Source organism: Helicoverpa zea, chromosome 17, assembly GCF_022581195.2.
Source record: "Helicoverpa zea isolate HzStark_Cry1AcR chromosome 17, ilHelZeax1.1, whole genome shotgun sequence".
Lineage (NCBI taxonomy): Eukaryota > Metazoa > Arthropoda > Insecta > Lepidoptera > Noctuidae > Helicoverpa > Helicoverpa zea.
Genome location: NC_061468.1, coordinates 778,548 through 805,812, shown reverse-complemented (window position 1 = coordinate 805,812; position 27,265 = coordinate 778,548). Strand labels below are relative to the sequence as shown.

Below are 27,265 nucleotides of genomic sequence, written 5' to 3'. Positions count from 1 at the left end.
AAATGTGCATGTTTCAGCATATTACACAAGAGCTTATAATCAGCCGGAGATAATGAGTAATACTATAACTTATTACTATACTTATAAGACGACCCACCGACCCATTGTTCAAATCATCATCCTCCAAGCCTTTTCCCAATCGTGTTGGGGTCGGCTTCCAGTCTAACCGGATTCAGCTGAGTACCAGTGCTTTACAAGAAGCGACTGTCTATCTGACCTCCACAACCCAGTTACCCGGGCAACCCGATACCCCTTGGTTAGACTGGTGTCAGACTTACTGGCTTCTGACTACCCGTAACGACTGCCAAGGATGTTCAATGACAGCCGGGACCTACAGTTTAACGTGCCATCCGAAACACGGCCAATGGTGTCCAAGATATACTTAGAAAGTACATAAAAAATTAGAAAAGTTGCATTGGTACTTGCCTGACCTGGGATCGAACCCATTGTTCAAATACATAGGATAAGAAATTATCCTATTTCTTTTATTGACGGGGAATCGAGATCAGAAGCCGATGAAAAGTCTTTCAACATTATGCTATTTAAAAACGGATTAATATCAGAATATCAAGCTATAATTAGACGCTAATGTACAGGTTTTGTAATGAATAAAACTTAGGTTTTTAAATAGTATTTATTTATTGATTTTCTTCATTTTCAACGTCTTCTCTTATTAAAATACTGTTGAGAAACTGCGCAGGTGGAGATATATTATTTTGATGCCGAGCCCATCCAAGATACCAGACTATTGTCATCACATGAGCACAGCTTCCAACAGTTCTTTTTCCAATTATGCAACTACAATAATAATCAGAAATGCAGTTTTGCCAATTAGTCTCTGCCACTTTCAATAAAATATATGTGTAATACACTCGACTACTAATGTGGCGTGACTTTATTCGTCCTCTGATTAATACTGTCTCATGTGATGACGAAATGCCTGAAATATTTATCAATTGTACATCTTCACTTACTTCTACAGTAAAAGTACCATTTGGCCGAATATGTTCCCCATAATAAGAGTGTGCCTGTTTAATTTGATAAATACCCAAACTAAATAAAACTAAATCTGACATCTCCATGATGGGGAACACATTCAGCTGTGGCATTTGAGCATTTATATGGACGAAACTGGCTCGGCGTCTATTAAGCTGATGCCTAATCACATGGTTAGCTAAATAGTTTTCCATGTTCATTCTCTGATTAGCTCTTTCCAGTATATTTTGAGCATCAGGATGGTCAGTCAAAACAGGATGAAAATGGTTTAAAATAGCTCCTGCAATTTTGAAGTCATTCATTAGGTTTTGAGACCCTATATTAAAATATTTATTTCGAAATATTTTGAAATCCCGTTTAAACCGACCATTTACAACTTCTACAACCCACCTGCACAGTGTCACTAGCCGTGATTTGTTGGCTTTTTCAGTCGATAATTGAGTTTCCCCTTCGCTTAGGGTCTCAGGTTTACAAACAGTATATCCCAAAGATGTCAATAATGGGATAGAGTCTCTAAAACCACGGTCGAGAATAAAAACATCATTCTGTCTAAAATATTGCCTTAACTCCGAATTTTCATTTTCGAACAGCAGTCGCATAATTGTAGCGTCTGATGTTGTGGCTGCGTATGGGCCAAATATGTCTATAATGTGGCCATCAGTGGCCACCAGTAAAAAGGGTTTTACAAGATTTGCAAACTTGTGTAAGCTATATATTTTTTTTTGGAACAGATAGTTAGATGATTTCTGTAAATATATGTATGTCCCATCGCAAATAATTATGGGGTTATTTTCTGCTGTTCCAAAAAGACCCTGTGGGATTAAAAGGTTTCTACTGGACAGGCTTGTTCGAGGAATATGATTTACACCTAAATGTCTAGGTACATAAAATTCGTTCAAGCAGTGACGTGCCTTTTTCATATAACTGCATGCCACCGATTTATTCATGCTCATTAATGATGCAATTCGTCTAATTGGCTCCCCAGTTCTTATTTTCATGAGGTACAATCCTAAAGCTGTTTTAGGTTTTTTACATATATTTGACAATTCACTTGTAATACAGCTCAGTAGTGCTAAAAAGTTCAATACAGTTAAGCCTGTCCAATAACGACAAATATGGTTGTTCATATTTTCAACATTTTCAAAATCAATAATGTTTACTGTTTTTTTTCTTAATAAATCTAGCATTTCTACTATATGACTTTGAGTAAACTGCGTTGTAAACTGATATTCAGTCAACAGTTCCCAATTATATACACTTGCATGTTCTTCACATACTCGGGCATTAGGTGAGACATACAATTTGTAGTCAATTAATATTTGTTTCTTAATGTAAATAGGAACTCTTAGACGTTCCGAGTTTGTACAATCGGGAACAAAACAATGGTTAGATGAATTTGGAGTTCGACTGTAACCTTCTAGTTCAACAAGTACATTGTCATTTTGAACTATGTCCATATCAATTTCCGAACTGAATGTACTTACAGGTTCAGCTACAGAGCTGGACCTACTTTCTGCATTGTCACTAGTTTCTTGGGACTCTCTTGGTGGTTCAATGACTTGTAGAATATTGCTGTGGGCCCTTTGCCAACAGGCATTACATGCTCGACCATTTGGTGGAATCTGAAATAAAGCTTTCAATAAATGTGTGTTCTGGTAAACAGCAGTACAAATAAAGTGTAAATCTTCTTCTTATATATAAAAATGGATTGCTGTTCGTTAGTCTCACTAAAACTCGAGAATGGCTGGACCAATTTGGCTTATTTTGGTTTTAAAATGTTCGTAGAGGTCCAGGGAAGGTTTAAATGATTCGAAGTTTGTTGGGTCAGCTAGTATTTAATATATTTTACCTGTCGGGGGCTGATGATGCCAGCTACATAAGCCCGCTCAGGATGATCATCCGTTAAGGGACGAGAACGTCTGCCCGTTCTTCTTGAAATGGATATACCACACCAAACACAAACTGATTGATGACCTAGCTGTCGACCACCAATATTATTCTCATTTCTGTTGTTCAGTTCCGTGAGTATAAGGTTCATGCATTCTTGGCAAATGCGATCTCCATCAGTTACCTATGAACAAACCAATATGTTAGGTTAGACATACACACTATCATTCTTATGCATGTTCTTTGAGCAAACAAATGCTTTTTAATCTTTTTCAACATAAATCCCTAATAAAGTAGGTAAGTTAAAAATACATTACCTGCCGAGTAATCCATTCTTCAAGTATTGAGACTATTTCAGGACTCATGCTTAAAGCATCATAGTCATACTGCTGATTAGCATGTATACCTATGTTACAATTCACGCAGAGAGCCATTATACTGTAACAATAAATAAAAGCAGAACATAAAGTTAATGATTGAAAACTATAAGGCACTTATTAAAAGAAAAAGTGGAAATAAATCCCTTATTGAATAAAGAACAGTACTTACATTCGGGGTAATCCGAAAGCCGAAGTCTTAATCACGTGCAATATCAAATAACCGGTACGAAAAAGCAAAGTCGTCAGAGTTATAAGTTCATAAATAATCATGTGCAAGTAGAAGAATCCGTAAAATCAGAAAAATCAGCAAAGCACAATAATAACAATAAAGTACGAGCGAACCAATGGCGCGATCGAACGATACTGTGACATTCCAAGTCAATAGGGGTGTTATCTGAAATCAATTAATTGAAGAATCGATTTTTCTAGGCAGAAAAATCGATTTATCTATCGATTTATTATACAAAATCAAATGTTGATTGTCTAGGACATTCTTTATGTTGTATTATGTATTTCTAATTAAAAATACATTTGGAAAATAAATGTCTTCTTGTCAGTGGCAATAAAATAATTGTTATTATCGAACTCTCGCATCACAAGAATTTCAATCCGAGATAACTTTGAAGCTTGTCCTAAGTTAGCACATCTCTAACGCCAGTGACGGATGAATGTCAAATACATTAAGACATTGACACTGAGTGGCGGAGCTTTTTTTAAGGGCTGCCAACAACAAATAAAATAGTAATAACATCAATTATTATTTTATCGTTTTTCTCTTAAATGGGGGGTTTTAAAAATATTATTTCAGTAGTTCCAAGTTCCGTATTTTTGTCATATTTACTTGAGCAGAGTTTGATGCTGGTTGGATTTTTCTCGGAATAAAAAACCAACGTCCATACAAAAAGCGGACAACTCCTTTGTGAGAGAAAATAAATAAAATTTCGAATTATTAAGTGTTGATCAATTATTATTTGTTAACTGCTATTTTATAACAATATCAAAAGTTTAAAGACACATTTGTGTGCATATATGTACTCATAATGTGAATTAATGAATCTTTCGAAACAACTCCGTCATACTGCTTCAAAACAGATTGCTGCTACTCAGACTGCTCTCTGATTCTGACTTACAATCTTTCCGCCTCTTTCTCTCTGTAACTTTGAATTCTCGAGTGTTGGACGACTGAGAATTCGAATTAACGCGTCGTTTTGTTATAAAGCAATGCTTCGTTTTTCGTTCGAATTATCAAGTGCATAAAAATGTATTGATTTAGTTCGAAATATAAAGAGATTTTGTAGGGAACTCGTGATAACTTTGAATTAACGAGAGGTTCGAAATATCGCAGGTTTGAATTAACAAGAGTCGACTGTAGCAGAATTCAACATCAGCTTTTATAGGCCTATTATATCGTATTTAACGTTTTATACAACTCACCACAAAATATTTATTTAACCATTTAAATACACAGTAAACACATGCCAGTATAAGTAACAACCTAAAATAGTACAATGCAACTGCCTATTTCTAATGCTCATTATCCTTTAACAATGAAATTAGCCTAATTACATCCAACCAGTACAAATGTTCACATATCGCCTATCATTAGCCTCCTAGAATCATATTGCTAATGGCGGTCATATAACGAGCTGGTGCTTTCACGTGAGACGGTCAAATCCTCGGAATTAGTGACGTCACGCTTACGTGTGGGTGTAAGCCTCGTTATTACCTCTTTTATGCTTCGTAGACCGTTTTTGAGTAAGTTTTGACAAATAGGGTTTTATAAAGCCTAGATAATTTTAGAGACATGTAAAAGGAAGAAAAAAAGTTTATATACTTATCAGCCAATTGCCGCCCACTGCTGAATGTAACCAACTACCTATCCCCGCAATGGGATTCAGACATATTAGTTTAAAATTCGAATATTGAATGCCAATTTACGTAATGTCTATTTCACCAAATTTTTGGTCCTTTGATCTCCAATAAGGACCAATTCTTCAGGCATTAGTTCATAATTTCTGCACACGAAATCTGCACGCGAAACAGAATACTTGATGTCGTCAAAATATTTAATGTATTAGTCAAAACTCAAAATGCTCATTCATTACAGCTTGTTGATTTATATCAGTCTATAAACAATAGCTTAATAATCTTGATTGTACTAAACCTCAACATACCGCACTCACCTATCGTTCTTAATAGAGATAAAAAGTTTTCTAGGAAAGTAGGTTCGTGCTTCATTGGTTATTCATTGATTCATGTATATAATGCCTGCTCTGATATCTTATTCTATGTTTCATATTTTCTTAATATTTTTAAACTAAGTATTACAAAAATAAGTCTTCCTTACCGTCTGTTCATCGGTTCTCGTTAAACTCAAAAACGACTGAAAAACTTCATGTGTATTTTACCAATTCATGGTTTGATTCCTGAGAAAGCTTCCTAACAAGAAAGAGAAACATTATATACTTACCCCGAGCTTAGCCGTGGTGGACCTACAGTTTATCATGATTTGGAATCCATATACCTAATATTATTCGGATGGCATGCTTACCCACTAGTTGATAGATTTCTCTAATACACGTAAGACCAACTTACTACGCATACATGTGTTTCCGATAAGGACACTCATTGTAGACTAGATTGTGCCTGATACGAGGGGGATTTTTCATTAATTTTCCCTCTTCAAGTAGTCTGCAACTCTACGTACCTTTATCAGTTTATCTCAACTGTACTTACAATTTTAAGGGTTTATGCAAAGATGTTAATCATTGGATTGACTCATAACATCACATTTGTAAAACTAGTATGACAACCAGAGTCATTAGAAAAAGCTGTTGTGTAACTTAGATATCTATGTCATGAGGTGGTAGCAAATTTTTATCCTAAACCATTTCGTCTCACTGTCTTTTATTATCTTAGGTAGGATTCCTTGGGGGTTTATCTCGTGTCAATTGTATTCCTATTAAAACATCACAAACGCTAGGTCAAGTCAACAATCTTATTGAATTTAGAGTTACAACAAACGCAAACTTTTCCAGTATAAATTATTCTCAGATATTTGATGACTGACTTTAGCGTAGAGGTCGTACGTGTGAACAACTGTTCAAAGTACCTTATGGGGGTTTTCCATACAATAAAATTCTTCCAACTTTACTACGGAATATATTGTACGGGAAATTAACCAGCTTCACCTCACCATGGTCTGCAATCGTGATAATAATTACGCACGAGCGACTTTTCTAAGTGAACCGCTGACTATACGTTACGCTAGAATGAAAAAGAACAATGTTTACTGGTTCTTAAAAATATCCTGCACCATTGATATTGCGTTTTGGACATTTTGTTTTATTGCAGTAATTCTAGTAAACTTGTAGTTGACCATAGTGGTATTAAAGTCACGATCCATTCGAATTTGTCTTTATTTGTCTTTGATACTAAATGCAAATCGTGTCATGAATAAAGTCAACGTATTAGCTTGCATTCAAAATCAACATATGTATTGCATTATTTGAATATTCCTAAGCAAATGAACTGTCAAACATCTGAAGCTATGGATTTTTCGAGCTTTTAAAATAAAAGGGTGCCTAGAAATAGTAATGGATATATTTTGTATATTCCAGCGATCCTTATGTGCGGGTGGAGCTACAAAAGGTCGATGGGGACGTCACCATTGAGACGTTTCTCACCAAAACCAAGAAAAAGGTATGTTGTCCTAACATGAACTTCGTTAGACTGTTGTCGACCAAATATGGTGCACCCTGACAGACGAACTAACGTGTTTGAGGTGTAGTGTACATAATGTTTAAAGAATAAGTTGTCTCATGGCTGGTTTTGAATTATTTCAGACATTAAACCCCACATGGAATCAGGAGTTTGTATTTCGGGTAAGTAAACTTTTATTATGTAAATACCTATCCAACCTATTTGAGATGCCGTTAATTGACTCAGCCTGCCGCTGAATATTTTTAGAATTAGTCCAGAACTAAAGATGCAAAAGACAATTTTCAAAGCTTAACTTCACGTTTTCAGGGATTTCTGAGTCGGCTTCCAATCTCAAGGGATACAGCCAATAACCAGTGTTTTACAAGGAGCGACTGCCATCTGACGTCCTCTCCTCTCCTCAATTTCTGAGTATGGATTAAATAAAGAAAAAAAAAAACCGTTTACAGGTAAAACCCCAAGAGCACAAGCTGCTCATCCAAGTCTTCGACGAGAACCGACTGACTCGCGATGACTTCCTCGGCATGGTGGAGGTACCTCTCTCCACCGTGCCCACGGAGACAGCAGCGGCGGCCCGACCCAACGTCGTTAAGTACCCCTTGCGTCCACGCAGGTCTGTGTAAGTAATACTCTAAGCATGCCGTGGGCTTCGTTTTTTTTTTTTTTTTTTTTTTTTTCCGTCCTTTTTTAGCTGTAGGATGATTTGTGCTGCGGGTTTAAGGCCTGTGGTAAGAAGTAAATATATAAGTTTGAAGGAAATAAAATGTTTGTTCTTGAGTATTGTTTTAGTGACACAGGCTTCAGATCCTTGAGTTGATATAATTTTCAATTTATAAAGTTCATACTGATAATATAATTTTGTAAATGATTGTAACTGTATTCAACAAAGTTGTATATTTTATCTATATTATGCAAAGATAAACTCATATTGCAACATATTGTTAGGCAAATATAATATGTATAATCTGTAGATTTAGTTAGAAGCTTAATTTTTAAATGAGATTGAAATGGCTTAGCAAACAAACATTGTATTATCTCTCATTCACATTTTTGAACAACTTACAGGAGCGGTATGATAAAAAAACACGATTAGTTTAAAACTCATACCGGATATTAATATCCAGTTACATAAAACATTGCAATTCGAAGTATTTAGGTACACTTGATAAGATAGAACTAGTTCCTCGAAGCAGTATGAATCATCCTAATTAATTTTAGCTCCCCGATCTAACTGTCCAGGTATTTTCTTCTTTATAATTATTTGTTTGTGTGTGTGCCGTGTTTAACAACAGGTTTTATGCGTGTGTTTGAGTGTGTTGGTGCCTAACTTTTTTTGAGTGCGATTTTGAGTCTTAATATTTGCGCAATTGGTTTTGTTGTTCAGTAATGCAGTTTTTTTAGAGTGCAGAAAGGCAGATACAGGCAAGTCCATCGGCTATGAGTGGTATTTGACTGTCTAAGTAAGTCCAATGGACAGATGCGACATTGCGTTGAGCATACTTGTGGGTTCGATTCCCTTAACGGGGTATAATTTTTGAATTTTTCATGCCCTGTTTTTTAACTCTCATGTCAAAGGTCAACTAGCAGATTTTAATAATTTATTAAGAGATATTAAATTTGTGAATTCCGTTTTAACCAGCTACGCGAGTAAATATGCTTTTGAACAGGCAAACCACAGTATAAATGTTGTTTAAGTAATCCCCTTAAATGTATTAGAGCTTGTGACTACCTCTCCTGCTAGAACTGTGTGCTTGAAGTTTTTTGTTATTTGACTACTTTGACATACACATAATTTTGTCACCACATGTAAAAAGGACGTAAGTGATCTTCAGACAGTTACGCCCTTTTTGCATGTGAAGGTAGATGTGAGTTTGATGTTCTGCTGTCTTAGCTAGAGCAAAAACATTTTATGTGCTTTATAAAGGTCAGGCCCTAAAGAATTTTTCCGTAAGTAATGACAAAGAGTGTGTTTAAAAAAAACAACAAGTTGATTTTTTCGAGTTTATTTTAGACTACTATGCACTACGAGGTATGCGACGCGACACACAATGTTCTGTGACTTTATACCTCGAGACAGATATCTCTTTACTTTTTTTCCCCATCAAATTCTCGTATATCACAATTTCCCTACTATTCTAAGCATCAACATACCCCAACCTTAACTTACAATTGTACCATGTACATGACAGTGCGCGGTCGCGGGTCCGCGGCTACATCGAGGTGTACCACGCGCTGGTGGGGCGAGTGGGGGAGCCCGGCACCGAGGGGGGGGAGCCTGCTGACGACTGGGAGCTGGTCGAACCCTCGCCGCAGCAGGGCGTCGTGCAGCCGGTGAGCATACTCTTGTATTACTTGTGGGTGAAGGGAAGATTGGTATCGAAGGGGCTGTAAGGGCTATGGGATTGTTCGCGTGAGTCACCGCGGCCCTGGTATACAAAGGGTTCAAGAAGGAACATGGTGAGTTTTATACTTAGTGGGAGGTGGCGAAAGGGGGATTATTATAAGGGCTATGGGATTGTTCGCGAGTTATGGCGGCCCTGGTATATACACAAAGGGCTCAAAAGGAACATGGTTTTGGTCGGATCTCACACTCCTTTACGCTGCACCAACAGCGGGGTTACTTGATGATTTCCAATCAATACAAAGGGTTATATGACATTTATATCTTGCTTTTGTCTGGGTATATGAAAAGGGGTGAAGGTTGATATTTGGTGAGGTAAGTATCGAAGCCTGTTGCACGGTATTATTTAATTCGCTTTAGATTTTAAATGCTCATAGATTATTGTTTTGCGCTTTTAAAACCTTTGTCGGTATTGAAAAGCATTTCGTTCAATTGCATGTACTTTCTTTTCTGTTACGATTCGGCCACATTCCTATTTTTTTAAAAGCTTGAAATTAAACCTCTTAACTATTAAACTATAGAATCGATTAAATTCCATTCGATTTTTGATTAAATTTGAATCCTCGTAGTAGTAGTTAGCCCAGTAATGCTTATGTGTAGTGATCAGCTGAGTTGTATGGTAGGTCGTGTCGAGCTCGGTCCCGTCCTTCACCGGCGGAGACTGGCAGCTGGTGGACACGGCCCCAATACCTATTGTACGTGTCTTTTTTATTTTTTACAAGCTTTTCTAAGCCTTACTTTACGTCGCTCAAAGTTCGTCGCGGATTAGTCAAGCCGGATTTTACGCAGTGTAAACTACGGTGAGAATAGCCGCGGACATGCGTAATTTACGTCGCGGAGTTTAAGCTACACCGAATTTAGTGATGTATAAATTACGGTGCCGAAATTTCGCGGACACGTTGTATGCTTTACAAACCTTTTGCTATTTGGACAAACTCGTCATCACGAAAAACTCGTCTATATGATTGCCTTTACAGCATATAAGCATGCATGTCTAAATGCCAAATTTAATGGCGGCTTGTAACCATTTTCCGAGCATGTAGCCACCACCGCTGATACTTCAAAAAGGTTTCTGCAGAGTGTCTTTTATGTTGACGATGTTACAAGCGGTCATTAAGTTTGCCAAATTCTTTAGTGTTCTCATATCAAAGAAAGCATGTTTGTTTGTTACAGGCGATCGGTGGCGAGGCTCTGCCCCCGGGCTGGGAGGAGCGGCAGGACGCGAACGGGCGCACGTACTACGTCAACCATATTGAACGCTCCACGCAATGGGAGAGGCCTACCTTCATGTTAGTAGCTTATGTATTTTCATTACGACTTTAGTCTTAACAGCTGTTTTGTGTTTTTTTTCTCACTAGGATAAATATAGCCTGTGACAGTGGCAAAAAGCGTGGCTTTTAGAATAAGAATTTTAAAATCTGTTCAGTAGATTCAGAGATCCCCTTACGTCCTTTGCAGTGACTTCCACGTTCCAAAAGTTTGCTAACATTATTCAGTTTCCCTTAAATTAAAATCGTCGTTCTTGCTTATAAGTTACGATAAAGAACTTCAAAATCTGCCAATCAATATAATTTGACGTGTAATGGATTGACTTACTTTGACCATCTGTGGGATAACAAATGGTTACTTTAAAATGTTACGTATTCCACTTTTAGCCCGGTCAAAATAGACATTTGAAATAACAAAAATTCCCACAAAGCTGATTTTTGGTGGAGAGCTAGATTTGTTCATTATAAATAAAATACTAAAAGTCCCCATCAATCCCATGTGTGCGTCAAAAGTTATTCGAGGTCAAAATTTTAGGTTTTTTGACTTTTTTTCGAAAACGGTAAGTTTTATCAAAAAAGAACATCAGACCAAAGTTGTAGATCTTAAAATTTTCTACAAAAATAGCATCAACAGTTTTCTCCTAAATGTTACCGTTCCTGAGATATCGCGATTCAAAGAGTCACACTACACATGCTATGCACATATATAAGCAATGTATATACGAGGACTTTGAGTGTCAGACTCTTAATGACTAAAAACCGTCGTGTTCCGTCGTAAGCCTTTTATGTACCAGGGCCGCGGTAACTCTTTCGAACAATCCCGCAGCCCCGACAGGCCTTGGCCCTGCTGGGCCCCGCTGGGGCTGCTGACATGTCTTTGAGGAGCGCGTGGAACAACGCGCCGCCGACAGGGGTTTTTTGTCTATTAACTAGACATGAGCGATGAGCCACCCGAACTCACCGCACAGAGACCCACGCCTACGGTGGCCGGGAGTCGTCTTGCGACGCCCGGAGCCCTTGGTGTCTGCCAGGTCCAGCGCGGCGGCCGGGATGAGAGGTGCGAACTCTTTGTCGTTCCGCCTCCTCCTTCTCGGACGCGAGAGGTCGCCGCCGCCTAAAGCCACGGCGAGGACCCGAAGGTGCTCTTCCCACACAGGGCACACCTGGACTGTGTGGTCCATCGTGCCCTTGGGGCTGTCCGCACAGTGGTGACACCCGGGCGCCTCCTCACGACCGATTCGATACAGATACCTTCCGAAACAAATGTATCCGGTGAGCCGCCATGACTCCTTCTGAGCCACTCCTCAAAGGGGGGACTTACGGCCACTATGGTGGCGTGCCCTAATTTACAACATCATGTGTAAAACAGAGATAAAGTTAGGAGTTAGGAGTTTACAGTTTAACTTTCAGTTGCATTGTATAATTTTGTCAGCTTACTATTGTTAAGTAATAGACTGTTTGTAAAAATATTACTTTTTAAAAGAGTGTCTATGGAGTTTCTAGCCGGCTCTTCTCCATGAGACCAACTTTTTGTTTCATAGGAGCCTGCAAAGGCCTTTTTGAAATAAAAGGATTTTGATTTTAATTTAGAATTTCAACGGGGGCACTCTAGCTTCAGTGACAAGCCACGTGAAGGTAGTTCATAACCCGCCATGATCCAAGATAATATCGAGGCTAAGCGGCAGTTAATTCTCGCAGACCAACATGTAACATACCGTGACATAGACCCGTGGCCGATTATTTTACATTCCCCAAAATTAAGCAAAGTCTTCGTGGTTAACGTTTCAGCACACCTGAAAAAGCTGTTGACTCACACAAATCGGCCATTTTGACTACCCCCACTTCAGAATGGAATAAATGTTTCAAGAACTGGTTTAAATGCATGCAAAAGTGCATTAAATATCGCGGAGAATTCTTTGATAAACAATAAATGTTATTAACCTATTAGATTGTCTACACTTATTTCAAACGACACAACTTAAAAGGCAGCCCTCGCATATACGTGGCTCATATGTGCATATCATGTGTAGTGTGACTCTTTGAAGCGCGATATCTCAGGAATGGTAACATTTAGGAGAAAACTGTTAATGCCGTTTTTGTAGAAAATTTTATAATCTACAATTTTGGTCAGATGTATTTTTTTGATAAAACTTACCGTTTTCGAAAAAAACACAAAAAAACAAAAATTTTGACATTTGACCTCGAATAACTTTTGATGCACACATGGGATCGATGGGGACTTTTAGTATTTTATTTATAATGATCAAATCTAGCTATCCACCAAAAATCAGCTCTGTGGGAATTTTTGTTATTTGACCACTACTTTTATGTCTATTTTGACCGGGCTATTTGTAAAATCGTTCATTTGTTTATAACTCTAAATCAATTTACACGTAACAAACCTGCACTACAATTCGATGCGCTTGTCTTCCAAATATGAGTTAACATTTATTTCATTTATACGGTATAGGCGCAACATGAGCACGGAATCACAAGCCGAGCGCATGGAGACAGCCGCCACAGAGTTCCAGCGTCGCTTCCACATCTCCGCCGACCACGACCAGCCCGCCAGCCCCGCCGCCTCACACAACCATCAGGTAACTGTTCTATCCACTACTTGAGCCCTGTACGAGGGGTACAGCATAACCGCACTACCCACTACTTGAGCCCTGTATAAGGGATATAGCATGTTGTAAAGTGGGAAATTACAACTGATGAATATTGTTTAGGACTTTTTAGGGGGGGTGGTAGTGTGTTTAAAATTAATGACGAAGGGGTGCTTATTTTAGATTAATATTTTTGATATTAACTTAGAACGAAGATACAACACAGTAAACATCCCTGTGGTATGAATTAATCAGGAATGTGCCTATTTCATGCGGTTCCAAGGGGAGTTTGATGAGGAAAGTAGTAATAAAAGGCGAGCCTTTTGAAGTGATTCTATACTACACTTGACGTATTTTGTAACGTAAAGTATGTTCTGTTGGTTTAGAAATAGGGTTTAGTTTTTCAAATGTGTCAAGTGAAGTTTTATAAATTTTTCGTTATATTGCCGAAATGGTCTGATTTTTAACTGTGGTGGATTAAGAGTAAGAGAGTTTTTCACTGCATGCCAAACAAGTACTTTTATGAATTATTTTTTGGTTTGGGCACATTTTAGCACTTATAATTATCACATGTATGTTGGAGTGGTTAAAAGGTCTATGAACTTCGCGTTTTAGTAGGCGTTAGACCTTAATTTACATTTCATTATCACTTTGACCTCTTGATTTATTGAAAGAACGTCAGTGATTTTAGTTATAGTATTATCTGATGAGGTAATTTAAAAATGATTATACGAAAACCGTTATCATAAATACATAGCATAGGGGTGGGAGCCGACCCCAACATGGTTGGGAAAAGGGCTTGGAGGATGTTATCATAAAACATATAATATAAATAGGTACATATAATTTTTTGAACTGTAGTTGCCGGATTGCGCTGCTTCATTGCTGCACTCACGGTTATTTAAAAAAACATGCGAAAATATGAAATAGGTGCACACGAAAGAGGTGCTAACAATATGCATGAATGCCAATATTTCATATATTTTTTTTTATTTAATTTATAACATATAATACATATTGATGCTTCTATTCATTTCGTTAGCCATTCGGTCCATTGCGGCAATATACGGAAACAGTGTTCAACATAAAACTCGGGTTTATTTAGTCCTTCTCAAGGACTAGAAATTGCTTTTAAATATTTTATACAAAAATATTTTTCGCGACAAAGGTTGTAAGTAACATGAACAGTAATGTCACTTACGCCCTTTTTCACTTACAGTACTATGGATTGATGCATGCGTACCTATAGATTATTGTACTTATTGAATTCTTTATTATTTAATTTCGAAGATATTATATTATATTAGTTACTGATTCTCTTAGTGAATATTATTTGTTTCGCAGCATGGGCTTCAGCGATAGACGTTATGTACTAACAATACATCAATACCATATACTATTACTATTTCTGTATCTAGGAGTCTGAATTTTATAGAAAAATATACTTGAATTTACGAAATGTTGACTTAAATGTTCATATTTTTTTTATCTGTCACTACAATTCAGACTTTTAGTTGTTATAGCTGTGTACTCATTTTTAAATTAATTTTTATGTGCACCTACTAGTTAAACATTTAAAATTGACTCTATTCTGAGTTTAATAGAGCATGATTTATATTTTTACATATAACATAACATCATACATTTACATTTCGCTTTAGAATTCTCGTTGTTCTAATATCATAGCATGAAAGCTTGCTGCAATAATTAAAGCGAGTTAAGACCTCGCAGCTCATTATGTGTCGCGAAATCTGGTGTCATTTTTTGCGCAAACGGTTGCGCAGTTTGCGCATTTTTTAGACTGTTGTCTTACACCGACCGAATTTTGTTGTCATATTTTATGTAAATTCTGTATAATATTTATGTTTAAGTATATAAATATTGTATTTTAAAATTATGTTTTGAAATGAGTACATGGCGTTAATTTAGATATGTTTTTCTGAAAGGTTTTTGTTATTCCACTTGTTAATTCATTCGGCCATTAAAATAATTGTGTACTGTACAACTAAATTATATAAAAATCACTGTGTTATTTATGTAAGATCTTTCAGGAAATTTCAGACAGCCATTCATACATACAAACACTAATTATTATAGTCTGTGCTCATCGGTTCGGGTGTTCCATAGACATCCACTGTGTTGTCCTCACTTTCATAGACAATTCTACAGCACATTGATGCTTCACGCTTACAAAGCCCGATTTTACGGGATCAATTCCATATGGGCCACAAACTTAAACGTGCAGTTGAAAAATGTACATATATTACAGTTTTTATTGGGAGAGAATGTATGTCACACTCAGACTGCACGAATAAGTTTATGCGTCAAGTATTATCAAATGTAAATGTCTAACAGGAGGATATAAGCAATAGAAGTGGGGAGACTAACTCAACGGACCCCACGCCGTTTTCCACACCGATCCGATCGCCGGAACCCGTGCACGATCCGGACACCGCGGTGACGAACGCACCAACTAATAGTATAAGTGATGAAACCGACTGTGATAATAATTTAAGAAACAAAACTATACCGGAGGAGGACGATGTTGTATGCGCCAACGAACAAGTTGGCGATGCTCAAACTGAAGCCAGTACTAGTCACGACACAGCTAGTGAGCCTAATGACCAAGAACAAACTGAAACTAACACTGTTCAAGTTACTGAACACACTGACGAAGTAGACGGGGAAGCGGCTACTGAGGAACAAGTCGACAGTCGAGTAGACACAGAGAATACTACAGAACAGACCGAAACAGAAGTACCAAATGAGACAGAAACACCACCACAAAATGAAAGTGAGACGCAAAATGAGGCAGAGGCGAATGACACAGAGAGAACAACAGAAGTCATAGAAAATGAGACTGAACCTGAAACTGAAGTTACTGAAGAGGTAGCACTACCTCAGACAGAGGTCGTGGTAGAAGATGCGTTGACGTTTGATGAGAATCACTTCAGTACGCCGACGGGGGGCGTGTCGCCCGTGACGTCACCGGCCGCCCGCCGCCGCAGGACCACTGCCAGCTCGATCGATGATTCCGAGGTAAGACATCTGAGGACCACGTGCGGGACGCGACGCGTAGAACGGAACGTCACGGCTTATTTGGGACGCGTTTATGTAGGAAATTGAACTTTACGGTTGTAGTATTGCTGGTCTTAAAGTTAGCCGTTTGGCTGCGTAATAGAGCATTATAAAATTACGGGTTAATCGGCTAAGTTCAAGGTTACAAAAGTACAGCACGGGCGAAGTATCTATTGCTTCGGCCGTGCTGTACTTTTCATGATTTTTTATAAACAAAAAATGTTTCTAGCTTGTTGTAAGGCCCGTAAAAATATTCGTTAGGAGTCTTTCTAAAAAAAAAATATATGAAGTTATGTCACTTTTTGCATTTAAATATCGACCTTATTACATGGTAATAGAGTATAAACTAGCGTCGCAACCCGCACTTGGCCTCGGCGGAGTGCTTTGGGAAATTGTCTATGAGTAAGTGTGAGGCACAACATGCTACTGTGATGTCGCTTACGTCACTAACACCTGAGGCCACGCGACGCGCCTTCGACGACGGTACCTTACACTGTTTGTAGCACAAGCGGACTTGGCTTCACACTGCCGTGCTTCCAAATAAAATGTGACTTTTAGATGCTTCTACCAAATGATGTTACATATTTCCATGCGTAATTTGTAGATTTTCCAAGCTTTTAAAGGCTTTAAAAATTACTTTTTGAAGTGCTTATACCCTAATTTTTAGATTTATTGCAATCTGCAATCTCAATCTTGTGCTACAAACTGCTTTGAACTTTTATCTATGATTACATAAAAAAATTAATGTGTCATAGATGTCAGTTCAGGCTATAAAAAGATACAGCGAATCATATATTAACACAGTTTAACAACCTAAGCTAATATCGACAACGCTTGACATCTCTATGACTCGACATCGATATCGACATGTTTGCTTGTGCTGTTCCGCTTTATTAATCGTAGTATTTAAATTAAATAGTATTTATTTGTAGTTTGAGAGTGTGTTTCTGCTTCTATGTAGATGTTTGGCGGTTTTTTTTATATGTAGTGGTGTTTAAGGCTTGGTATGTTTATTAAATGTTAATTTTTTTATTCTATAAAAAATATTAAATTATTAGATCAACTTACTGTTTTCTCTATCAGTAAACCGGTCTTCAATTGCTCTTAGGTATGTTTCTTCTTCGAAGTAAAGATTAGATAAGATGACAGCCGATGAGTTTGATATAATCAAAAATACTGCTAAATACACTAGCATTATTATAATTGCTTTCATTTTACTTCAATACAGTTAATTTATTTTATGTTTAAATAGGTTTAGTGACTATCAGATGAACCTTTGCAACATATGTATTTGCAAATGAAAGCAATTAACAACTCTGATTTGCTAGGAACGCAGGTGTAGGTATATTCAAATTGCCTGCAAACCCTGTCTATTTTCCATGACCTTCAGCGTACTATTTCTTGCAAAGTGGTATTGTCCAAATGCTATACACCACTATTTTTTAATTAGTACACAAAAAATGGGGCTCTTTCTGTACCCGTTACTGATCATATTTGTGTAATCAAAACTAAAAAAAACGAAATCCCAAAATTGTCCAGGAAACTTTGTCTTATTTGGTAAATTCATAATTGAATCAAGGGGGCAAGTTCGAGCGAGAGCACGCGAATGCGAGAGCGACAGAATATGATTAATGAATACTACTATGAATGATTTGGAATTACCTGTACAATGTTTCCATGAATTGAGTGACATTTTTGGATATAACTTATCGCTAATAACTTTGCTGATTATGAATATTAGTTTTTGAAACTTTGCATAGATAATACTAAGAACTTTTTAAATTAGCCCTTTAAGTATTTGCACTAATTAAAAAATAGTGGTGTATTTGTGTACATGAGTTGGTTTTGCAGAGCGTAAAATATCAAGCTAGGGAGCTAAGATATACCTATGTAAATACACATATACTTTGCACACATGTGTTTGTAAATAAGTGGTAGGTATTGGCAAACTTTTAAATGAAGACTTAAAAAAACAGTTGACAGTCGACGTCATTTTCTTTAAAATAAGAACGTTTAATTAATCGTTTTCAAACAAAGAATGCTTCTTTTCGTAATTCAAAATTTGCTCGCGCACTTCCATACCTACTTCTCGAACCTTCTAAACGTTTGCCAGCCCACGTTCACGGCGCTCAAAGTAAACACGACTCTATGTCCTACACATAAGGTGTATTGTCCAGTGCAGTGGGTACAAGGGTGTGTGTTCACAGGACGAGACGGATGGTTCTACTGAGAGCACGCGGAGTAGCAGTGCCAGCAGCACACAGAGTCAGAATCTGCCTAACAGTGATGGTGAATATACAAAGACAAAGATATAATAATAATATTTGTTCCCTTATGTGCTTCTATCGACACCGTTACTTTTTTATCCCAAAAACCTCATAATAGGTATCATGAGTAAAGCTCGTATAGCATGTTAGATCAACAAAATAAGCGAAACAAATGTATATATGCCAAAATAATTCCCATTTCTTGTAAGAAGACAACTAGCAAGTAAATTACTCGTAAAAATACGATAATGTAGTCCAGAGAATATTTTCGGGTGGACTATGATATCCATATTTTCAGCACTAGCACGACGAAATAAATAAATAAATATTCGTTTTTTTTAATGGCGTTTTGTTGCCCATACATATTTATGAAGCTCTGGTGTACTCTAGGACTTCCGCCGGGCTGGAGTATGCAGAGAGCGCCAAACGGCAGGATATTCTTCATCGACCACAATCAGAAGACCACCACGTGGATAGACCCCAGAACTGGTATGTTTCATCAGTCTTCCACTATCTTCATTATGTATGGTATTTACTATTCTAAAAATTTTGAAGTGTTAGAGAATTTCCAAATGTACTTGACGGTGTGATTAAGGTCCGGGCTTGACCGTCTCGTCCGGACTATGGACGAGTTGGGTGAATAGTTGTCAATCCAGGAGGCTGGTTACGACTAACGGTGCAGTCCATCTTTCCACTGCAATCTGATGCTTATTTTAGGCTGGTTTTGCGCAAATGCCTAAAAATACCAATGCATTTGTTGATTGGTAAACTTTGATACCCTAAAGAACTTGTTTTTTTTTCTCCAGGCTGTGCATCAAGCTTACCCACTCCCAGCGTGGCAGCAAGCGCAGCGGACGCGGACGAGCTGGGCGCGCTGCCCGAGGGCTGGGAGGAGCGCGTGCACACCGACGGCAGGATCTTCTTCATCGACCACAGTATGTACTGCACAGCTAGCACAGTATGTACTGCACAGCTACCCACCCCCAGCGTGGCAGCTGCCCGAGGGCTGGGAGGAGCGCGTGCACACCGACGGCAGGATCTTCTTCATCGACCACAGTATGTACTGCACAGCTAGCACAGTATGTACTGCACAGCTACCCACCCCCAGCGTGGCAGCTGCCCGAGGGCTGGGAGGAGCGCGTGCACACCGACGGCAGGATCTTCTTCATCGACCACAGTATGTACTGCACAGCTAGCACAGTATGTACTGCACAGCTACCCACCCCCAGCGTGGCAGCTGCCCGAGGGCTGGGAGGAGCGCGTGCACACCGACGGCAGGATCTTCTTCATCGACCACAGTATGTACTGCACAGCTAGCACAGTATGTACTGCACAGCTACCCACCCCCAGCGTGGCAGCTGCCCGAGGGCTGGGAGGAGCGCGTGCACACCGACGGCAGGATCTTCTTCATCGACCACAGTATGTACTGCACAGCTAGCACAGTATGTACTGCACAGCTACCCACCCCCAGCGTGGCAGCTGCCCGAGGGCTGGGAGGAGCGCGTGCACACCGACGGCAGGATCTTCTTCATCGACCACAGTATGTACTGCACAGCTAGCACAGTATGTACTGCACAGCTACCCACCCCCAGCGTGGCAGCTGCCCGAGGGCTGGGAGGAGCGCGTGCACACCGACGGCAGGATCTTCTTCATCGACCACAGTATGTACTGCACAGCTAGCACAGTATGTACTGCACAGCTACCCACCCCCAGCGTGGCAGCTGCCCGAGGGCTGGGAGGAGCGCGTGCACACCGACGGCAGGATCTTCTTCATCGACCACAGTATGTACTGCACAGCTAGCACAGTATGTACTGCACAGCTACCCACCCCCAGCGTGGCAGCTGCCCGAGGGCTGGGAGGAGCGCGTGCACACCGACGGCAGGATCTTCTTCATCGACCACAGTATGTACTGCACAGCTAGCACAGTATGTACTGCACAGCTACCCACCCCCAGCGTGGCAGCTGCCCGAGGGCTGGGAGGAGCGCGTGCACACCGACGGCAGGATCTTCTTCATCGACCACAGTATGTACTGCACAGCTAGCACAGTATGTACTGCACAGCTACCCACCCCCAGCGTGGCAGCTGCCCGAGGGCTGGGAGGAGCGCGTGCACACCGACGGCAGGATCTTCTTCATCGACCACAGTATGTACTGCACAGCTAGCACAGTATGTACTGCACAGCTACCCACCCCCAGCGTGGCAGCTGCCCGAGGGCTGGGAGGAGCGCGTGCACACCGACGGCAGGATCTTCTTCATCGACCACAGTATGTACTGCACAGCTAGCACAGTATGTACTGCACAGCTACCCACCCCCAGCGTGGCAGCTGCCCGAGGGCTGGGAGGAGCGCGTGCACACCGACGGCAGGATCTTCTTCATCGACCACAGTATGTACTGCACAGCTAGCACAGTATGTACTGCACAGCTACCCACCCCCAGCGTGGCAGCTGCCCGAGGGCTGGGAGGAGCGCGTGCACACCGACGGCAGGATCTTCTTCATCGACCACAGTATGTACTGCACACCCATCCACACCTAGCGTGGCAGCAAGCGGACGAGCTGGACCAGGAACCTTTTCAATCAATCGGTGGAAGACTCAGGCTAGTCGTTCTCGTCGAAAAGGCCCAAATCGTCAGCATTTTAGATCATTGTAAAAAGCAATCTATTTCAATCGAATAAACGATTGAATTTGAGATTACATATTTAAAAATAGTTCATTATCAGTCAATTTTCTTTTCAAAATTATGGCAATGCTGACATCACAAAAACAATATTACTTTAGCTGATCCCTACACCATTACAGTGGTCGAACATGGGATCGATATTCAAATTCAACCTTTTGTTGATTAACAGCCAGTTTCTTCATCAAAAGTAAAAGCCAAAGTAATGTCATAAAGTAAAAGTAACGGTCGAGTTCGAAGAAACTGGCTGTTAGTATGACAACACAATACGACTTTCTTTGTCAGAAATGTAACCAGTACCCCATGAATCAGCCTACAAATTATTAAATAAATATCCACAGTATATTACACAGTAGGTTACAATATAACCCGTATTGCAGACACCCGCACGACGCAGTGGGAGGACCCGCGGCTTTCGAACCCGCAGATCGCGGGGCCGGCCGTGCCCTACTCGCGCGACTACAAGCGCAAGTACGAGTACCTCAAGAGTCAGCTACGCAAGCCGGTATGTTGGGTTTTATAATATTGGTTCTGAACAATCATCATCATTATTCTTTGTTATGTCCAAAGTTGTGTTTAAATCAAACTGACTGTCAGCCGCCGAATGTGAGCAGGCTGACTCACTCAATGTCAGCGTCTATGTATAGCGTAGTAACGTATCGTCGGTTAGATGTGAACGAAAAAGTCAATATGTATGGAAATACAATAAATGACGTTTTTTTCACTTTCATCTGTATGATCTTTCACAGTAAAACAAAAATTACTTTGAGATTTGCCGCGGTCGGTACGGGTACGCCTCATATCGAATGTTATCGAATGTCGACGCAATATGAATCCTTAACTAATAGCAAAAGGAAAAATCTATATCGGAGGAAAATATTTTCTGTCAATATACCTACGAGTAATTATTTTTTCATCCCACCATCTTGGAAAGAATAGTTTTACCCTTTGATATCTGAGCGCAAAAGCCGTTTTTATCCTCTAGAGCGGCAAAGTGATTTGAATTTAGAACATCGTGTGCAATAATCCATTTGTGACAATCTTGATAAGACTTTTCAAACAAATACATATTAAAGAAATAAAATACTGCTTAAATTAATTATTCGATTAATTAAGTAATTTTTATTATTGTTTTTACATAGATATTTAACCTCGTTTGATTTTTAAACTGAGTTTTCCAATAAATGAACTTTACTAGGTACTTCTTTTTAATTTGATACTCATATGTGCGCGCCATTTTGTTTTTTGCATTTAGTAATTTCCTCGATGAGGTGTGATGAAAAGTTACGTGTTGCACTTGAGTGCAAAGATTTTTCACCTTGTGCTCTTTTGATTCCCTCGCTATCGCTCAGGATTTCAATTATTGAAACACTCGCTACGCTCGTGTTTCAATTTTAGAATCTTTCGCTTGCTCGGTCATCAAAATTGAGCCCGCGGTTAAAAAGCAACTTTGCACTCTTGTATAACAAATAACTATTTTTGACTTTGCTGTAATGAATATTTTACTTGTGTGTTCCAGAGTAACGTGCCAAACAAGTTCGAGATCAAAGTGCGGCGGAACTCGATCCTCGAGGACTCGTACCGCATCATCAGCTCTGTCAGTCGGCTCGACTTGCTCAAGACCAAGCTGTGGGTCGAGTTCGAGTCAGAAGTCGGCCTCGGTGAGTCATTCTCATTATTACTACTGATTACGGTGACGATAATGATGACGGCTACGATGATGACGATGACGATGATGACCATGATGATGACGATGGTGACGATGACGATGATGATGAAGATGATAATAATGATGATGATGGCGACGACGATGATGATGACCATGATGATGATGACGACGACGACGATGATGATGACCATGATGATGATGACGACGACGACGATGATGATGACCATGATGATAATGATGACGATAATAATGACGAGGATGATGATGATGACTATGACGATGATGACCATGATAACGATGATGATGATGATGACAACGTTTATTGTATAAAAAACTTTAATAACTTATTATTTCTTCCAGATTACGGTGGCCTAGCCCGTGAATGGTTCTTCCTATTATCAAAAGAGATGTTCAACCCTTACTACGGTTTGTTCGAATACTCGGCCATGGACAACTATACCCTGCAGATTAACCCTAACAGCGGTGTTTGTAATGAGGAACATCTCAGCTACTTCAAGTTTATTGGCAGGGTCGCCGGTATGGCCGTGTATCATGGGAAACTGTTAGATGGTGAGTATAGTAACTACTAGTTTAAACAATTTTTTATTGTTTGGAGAAATAAGAGAAAATTACTCAATGTTGGCAAATTTTGAAAATTATAATGGACCTAGTATTGTACCCTGTGGCACACCATACAAAAGTCTTGTATGAAGTCTGGAAAGTGAAAAAAAGATACACTGATATTTTGATTGGTTATTTTGTGGTATTTTAGTCGTATATATTAATATGGTATTCAATAACTTTTTAAACCATATACCTCATAACCTAAAAATATTTTGAATGAAAATATTTGCTTCACAGTATCGAATGCTTTATCAAAATCATCTTACCAGGTTTCTTTTATACCAATGTTGATTTAAAACAGTTTTTTCTTGTATTTTTCAGCATTTTTCATCCGTCCATTTTACAAGATGATGCTGGGCAAGCAGATAGAGCTGCTCGACATGGAATCCGTAGATTTAGAATATTACAACTCACTTATGTGGATCAAGGTCAGTTTTCTATTTATGTTTTCAGTCACCTATTTATGTTTTATTTACAAAATGGCACTTTCTAGCGATTAATTCAAATTTAAAATCTTTATTATAGTCGTTATTGTGCACTACATGTAGCTATAAAATCTTGAGGATCTTACTAATGGGTACGTTCTTAGAACTTGGTTGACTTTGCCGCTATTTAATGAATTGTGTGTCTCGATGATGATAGAAAATGGTCATGTAGTTTTCGTCGAAGACTTTTGCCATCAAAACAGTAAATTAATCACTTCATGCTTGTCAAAAAAATATATTAACAATTCTATTGTGCCGCTGAGGAAAGTGTACTGTGCGGCGAAGTAAAATATTTGTCGGCAAAGCTAAGGGCACTAAGGTTTAGCAAAGAAGATAATTAAATATTATGCATGTTATTGCAGGAAAACGACCCTTCAGAGCTGTATCTAACGTTTTCGGTGGACGAGGAGCAATTCGGCAAGACCATACAGCGGGAACTGAAGCCGGGCGGCGCCAACATCTCCGTCGACAATGATAACAAGGACGAGTATATCAAGTAAGTCATGCTTTATGACGTATTTAAAGGTTTTTAGGTGTTGTTGTGGCGGATTAGGCAGGGTATAATTTTTTGGAAAAGGTTTGTATTGAAATGGCGATCATCATCGGTGAAATTCTTTGTAGGAACTTTTTACGCAGTATATTTATGTATTAAACTAAAATTATTGTGGCAAGATTTTTATAAACTCCCAATTGCAATTGTTCAATTCGTTTCAATTTTTTTTTGTGATTTTTAAGGCATATTTTTGTATTCCTAATTATTACAAAAATACCATTATTAAAATTAGACATTGATACCTAACAATAACTTCTCCGGTTGGACAGAGTTTTCTGAACATGTCGTGTAACGAGTTACAATGTACGGGAATGCTCAGTAGTTTTTGAGTATCCGAGTCATACAATGTGCATGTACATTTTAATACACAAGTATAGCTCATCAGCCTATGAAATAAAACATCTATACAGTAAATAAAAACCATGTTGGTATACTCCCAGACTAGTGATCGAGTGGCGCTTCGTGTCCCGCGTGGCGGAGCAGATGTTCGCGTTCCTGGAGGGGCTGGGCGCGCTGGTGCCGCTGGCGCTGCTGAAGATCTTCGACGAGCACGAGCTGGAGCTGCTGCTGTGCGGCATACAGCACATCGACGTGCGCGACTGGAGGAATAACACGCTGTACAAGGGGGACTATCATGCCAATCATTTGGTGGTGCAGTGGTTTTGGAGGGTATGTACTTTTTTGTGTATACTCAAATCAATTCAATTTTATTTGTTAACGTGCGGCCGTGGTAAACTTGGTAGTCAGGCTGGCCGACAGGTAGGTAGGTAGGGGGTCCAAATAAAGTACACAATTTGGTAGAAATTGAGACTTTATTTAAGCCAACTCCTGTTGCCCTAATCACGAATAGATCTTGAGGTAGAAGGTACACTGGGAACACTGGCCTGAACCGTGGTGTAGCTCCGACGACGGCCCAGCTCCTTCCCAGGTTGCACTTCCAGGTCTCCAGCAGGACCCAGGTAGTTCCAGACAGGATCAGGTCTGGTCTTTCACTCGCCGCCAGGTAGAACGTTGCGTAGCGAGGGTTTAAAGAGGAACGTAGAAATCCTGGAAGCGCAGAGACAAGGCTAGCATTAGCAGAGCTTGGGCCACGTTGCCGGGTCCAAAGGTCACAGTGTCCCAGCAAACAAAGTGAACAAAGAACAGCTGCTTTAGATAGAAATTTAGCAAGAAGAACACCTTACAATAGTATTTAAGCAATGCATGGAAACTTACCCCAGCGGGATTTCCGATTATAATTTGTCTAGCACAAATAAGTAGAAATTAGGCAGGTACGCAATACTGAAGGTCAACTCAAAAAAACGTGTGACACAGCCGTCACGTCTGATGCAATTTGTTCGTCTGCCTGCGTCTCGGCCCCGAATGCACTCGAGGCACCACCGTCGCGCGCGGCGAAACCAGTTCACCCGTTTAGAGATGCGTAGGCGCAATAGTTATGAGGACCTTTGTGTAAATAATTAATATTGGGTTCCGTATATGAATTATGTTAATTTTAATATATTATAATTTTTATTTTATTTATTTTAGTTTACTTTAGGTGTTTTATTAATTTTAGAATAAATCTATTGTAATTATTTGTATTTTTTTTAATTTCTAACCAATTCTTAGAGCTAGGAAAGTACAACGTTACAAACGGTTAAATATTATAAGCGAAGGTGTTACGGTCTTATGTTGTAATAGTAAATGTATGTAGATTTGTAGATAAATAAAAATGTTGTAATGTTCCACGTTTCAAAAGGCACGTTAAATTATTCCTTGCCGTCATTTTAATATCTTCGGCAGTCTTACAAAGGGATATCAGGTTGCCCGAGTAAGTGGGTTGAAGAGTTCAGATAGACAGTTGCTCTTTCTATTAAGCTGGAAGCCAAAATTGTTATAAAAACTTAAAGCGAATAATACAATGCAACATTCCATATATTTGGCGTCTTACTGTGTATAAACTACATTACTTATACACATTTTAAAAACGAAAGAGTTTCTATTTTGAATTCACAGGAATAGATATTTTATTAATTTAATTCTTTAGTTTATTGATATTTTAATATATAACATTTTCTCCCTTTAGGTGGTGCTATCATTCTCGAACGAGATGCGTTCACGTCTGCTACAGTTCGTGACGGGCACATCCCGCGTGCCCATGAACGGCTTCAAGGAGCTGTACGGCAGCAACGGACCGCAACTATTCACTATAGAGAAGTGGGGATCGCCTGATAATTATCCTAGGGCACATACTTGGTGAGTAAATTATTAACAACTTTGTAAAGGTTACAGCTGTATTTGTGGATGACAGCTCGCAAGACATTACCTTAGTACCCAACTACAGAACAGCAAAATTATCTGGTGAAAGTTGTAAATGTGTGTTAAAATCTAAGTGTAAATGCGAGAGTGACAGATGTTTGCCTATTCATGACGAATGATACCTACTCAATATTATTTGAAATCTACATAAGTTATAGTAGAATAAAATAAATATTTATTTGTATTTAATGTAGTATCAGTAAGTACCTTTGTATAAGTTTCTTAACACGCTATTTAGTTCTAGAGTGAACCAAACTAGTTTCAGGTATATAAAAGGTCAGGTATCAACTTTTACTCAAAAAAAGCAATTTACTTGTTTTTTAGACCTGTCTAGTACATGGAAAAGTGTATATT

The 27,265-nt window shown here is 39.1% G+C and overlaps 1 protein-coding gene across 4 annotated transcripts in view; it reads left to right on the top strand.

The window, feature by feature from the left end:
* LOC124638590 (E3 ubiquitin-protein ligase Nedd-4) overlaps positions 1–27,265 on the top strand; it is a 35,271-nt gene that overhangs the window by 6,732 nt on the left and 1,274 nt on the right. For 2 of the 4 annotated variants that reach the window (XM_047175615.1, XM_047175618.1), the window contains exons 3-19: positions 6,884–6,965; positions 7,109–7,147; positions 7,433–7,602; positions 9,173–9,314; positions 10,558–10,673; positions 13,123–13,249; positions 15,614–16,297; positions 18,544–18,625; positions 18,994–19,092; positions 19,410–19,538; positions 21,663–21,787; positions 22,802–22,943; positions 23,312–23,521; positions 23,897–24,003; positions 24,423–24,556; positions 25,054–25,282; positions 26,679–26,848. In XM_047175615.1, the coding sequence (XP_047031571.1) occupies positions 6,884–6,965; positions 7,109–7,147; positions 7,433–7,602; positions 9,173–9,314; positions 10,558–10,673; positions 13,123–13,249; positions 15,614–16,297; positions 18,544–18,625; positions 18,994–19,092; positions 19,410–19,538; positions 21,663–21,787; positions 22,802–22,943; positions 23,312–23,521; positions 23,897–24,003; positions 24,423–24,556; positions 25,054–25,282; positions 26,679–26,848 (2,787 nt within the window). The remainder of the gene's footprint in view (positions 1–6,883; positions 6,966–7,108; positions 7,148–7,432; positions 7,603–9,172; positions 9,315–10,557; positions 10,674–13,122; positions 13,250–15,613; positions 16,298–18,543; positions 18,626–18,993; positions 19,093–19,409; positions 19,539–21,662; positions 21,788–22,801; positions 22,944–23,311; positions 23,522–23,896; positions 24,004–24,422; positions 24,557–25,053; positions 25,283–26,678; positions 26,849–27,265) is intronic. The other 2 variants (XM_047175616.1, XM_047175619.1) reach the window with 2 other exon arrangements.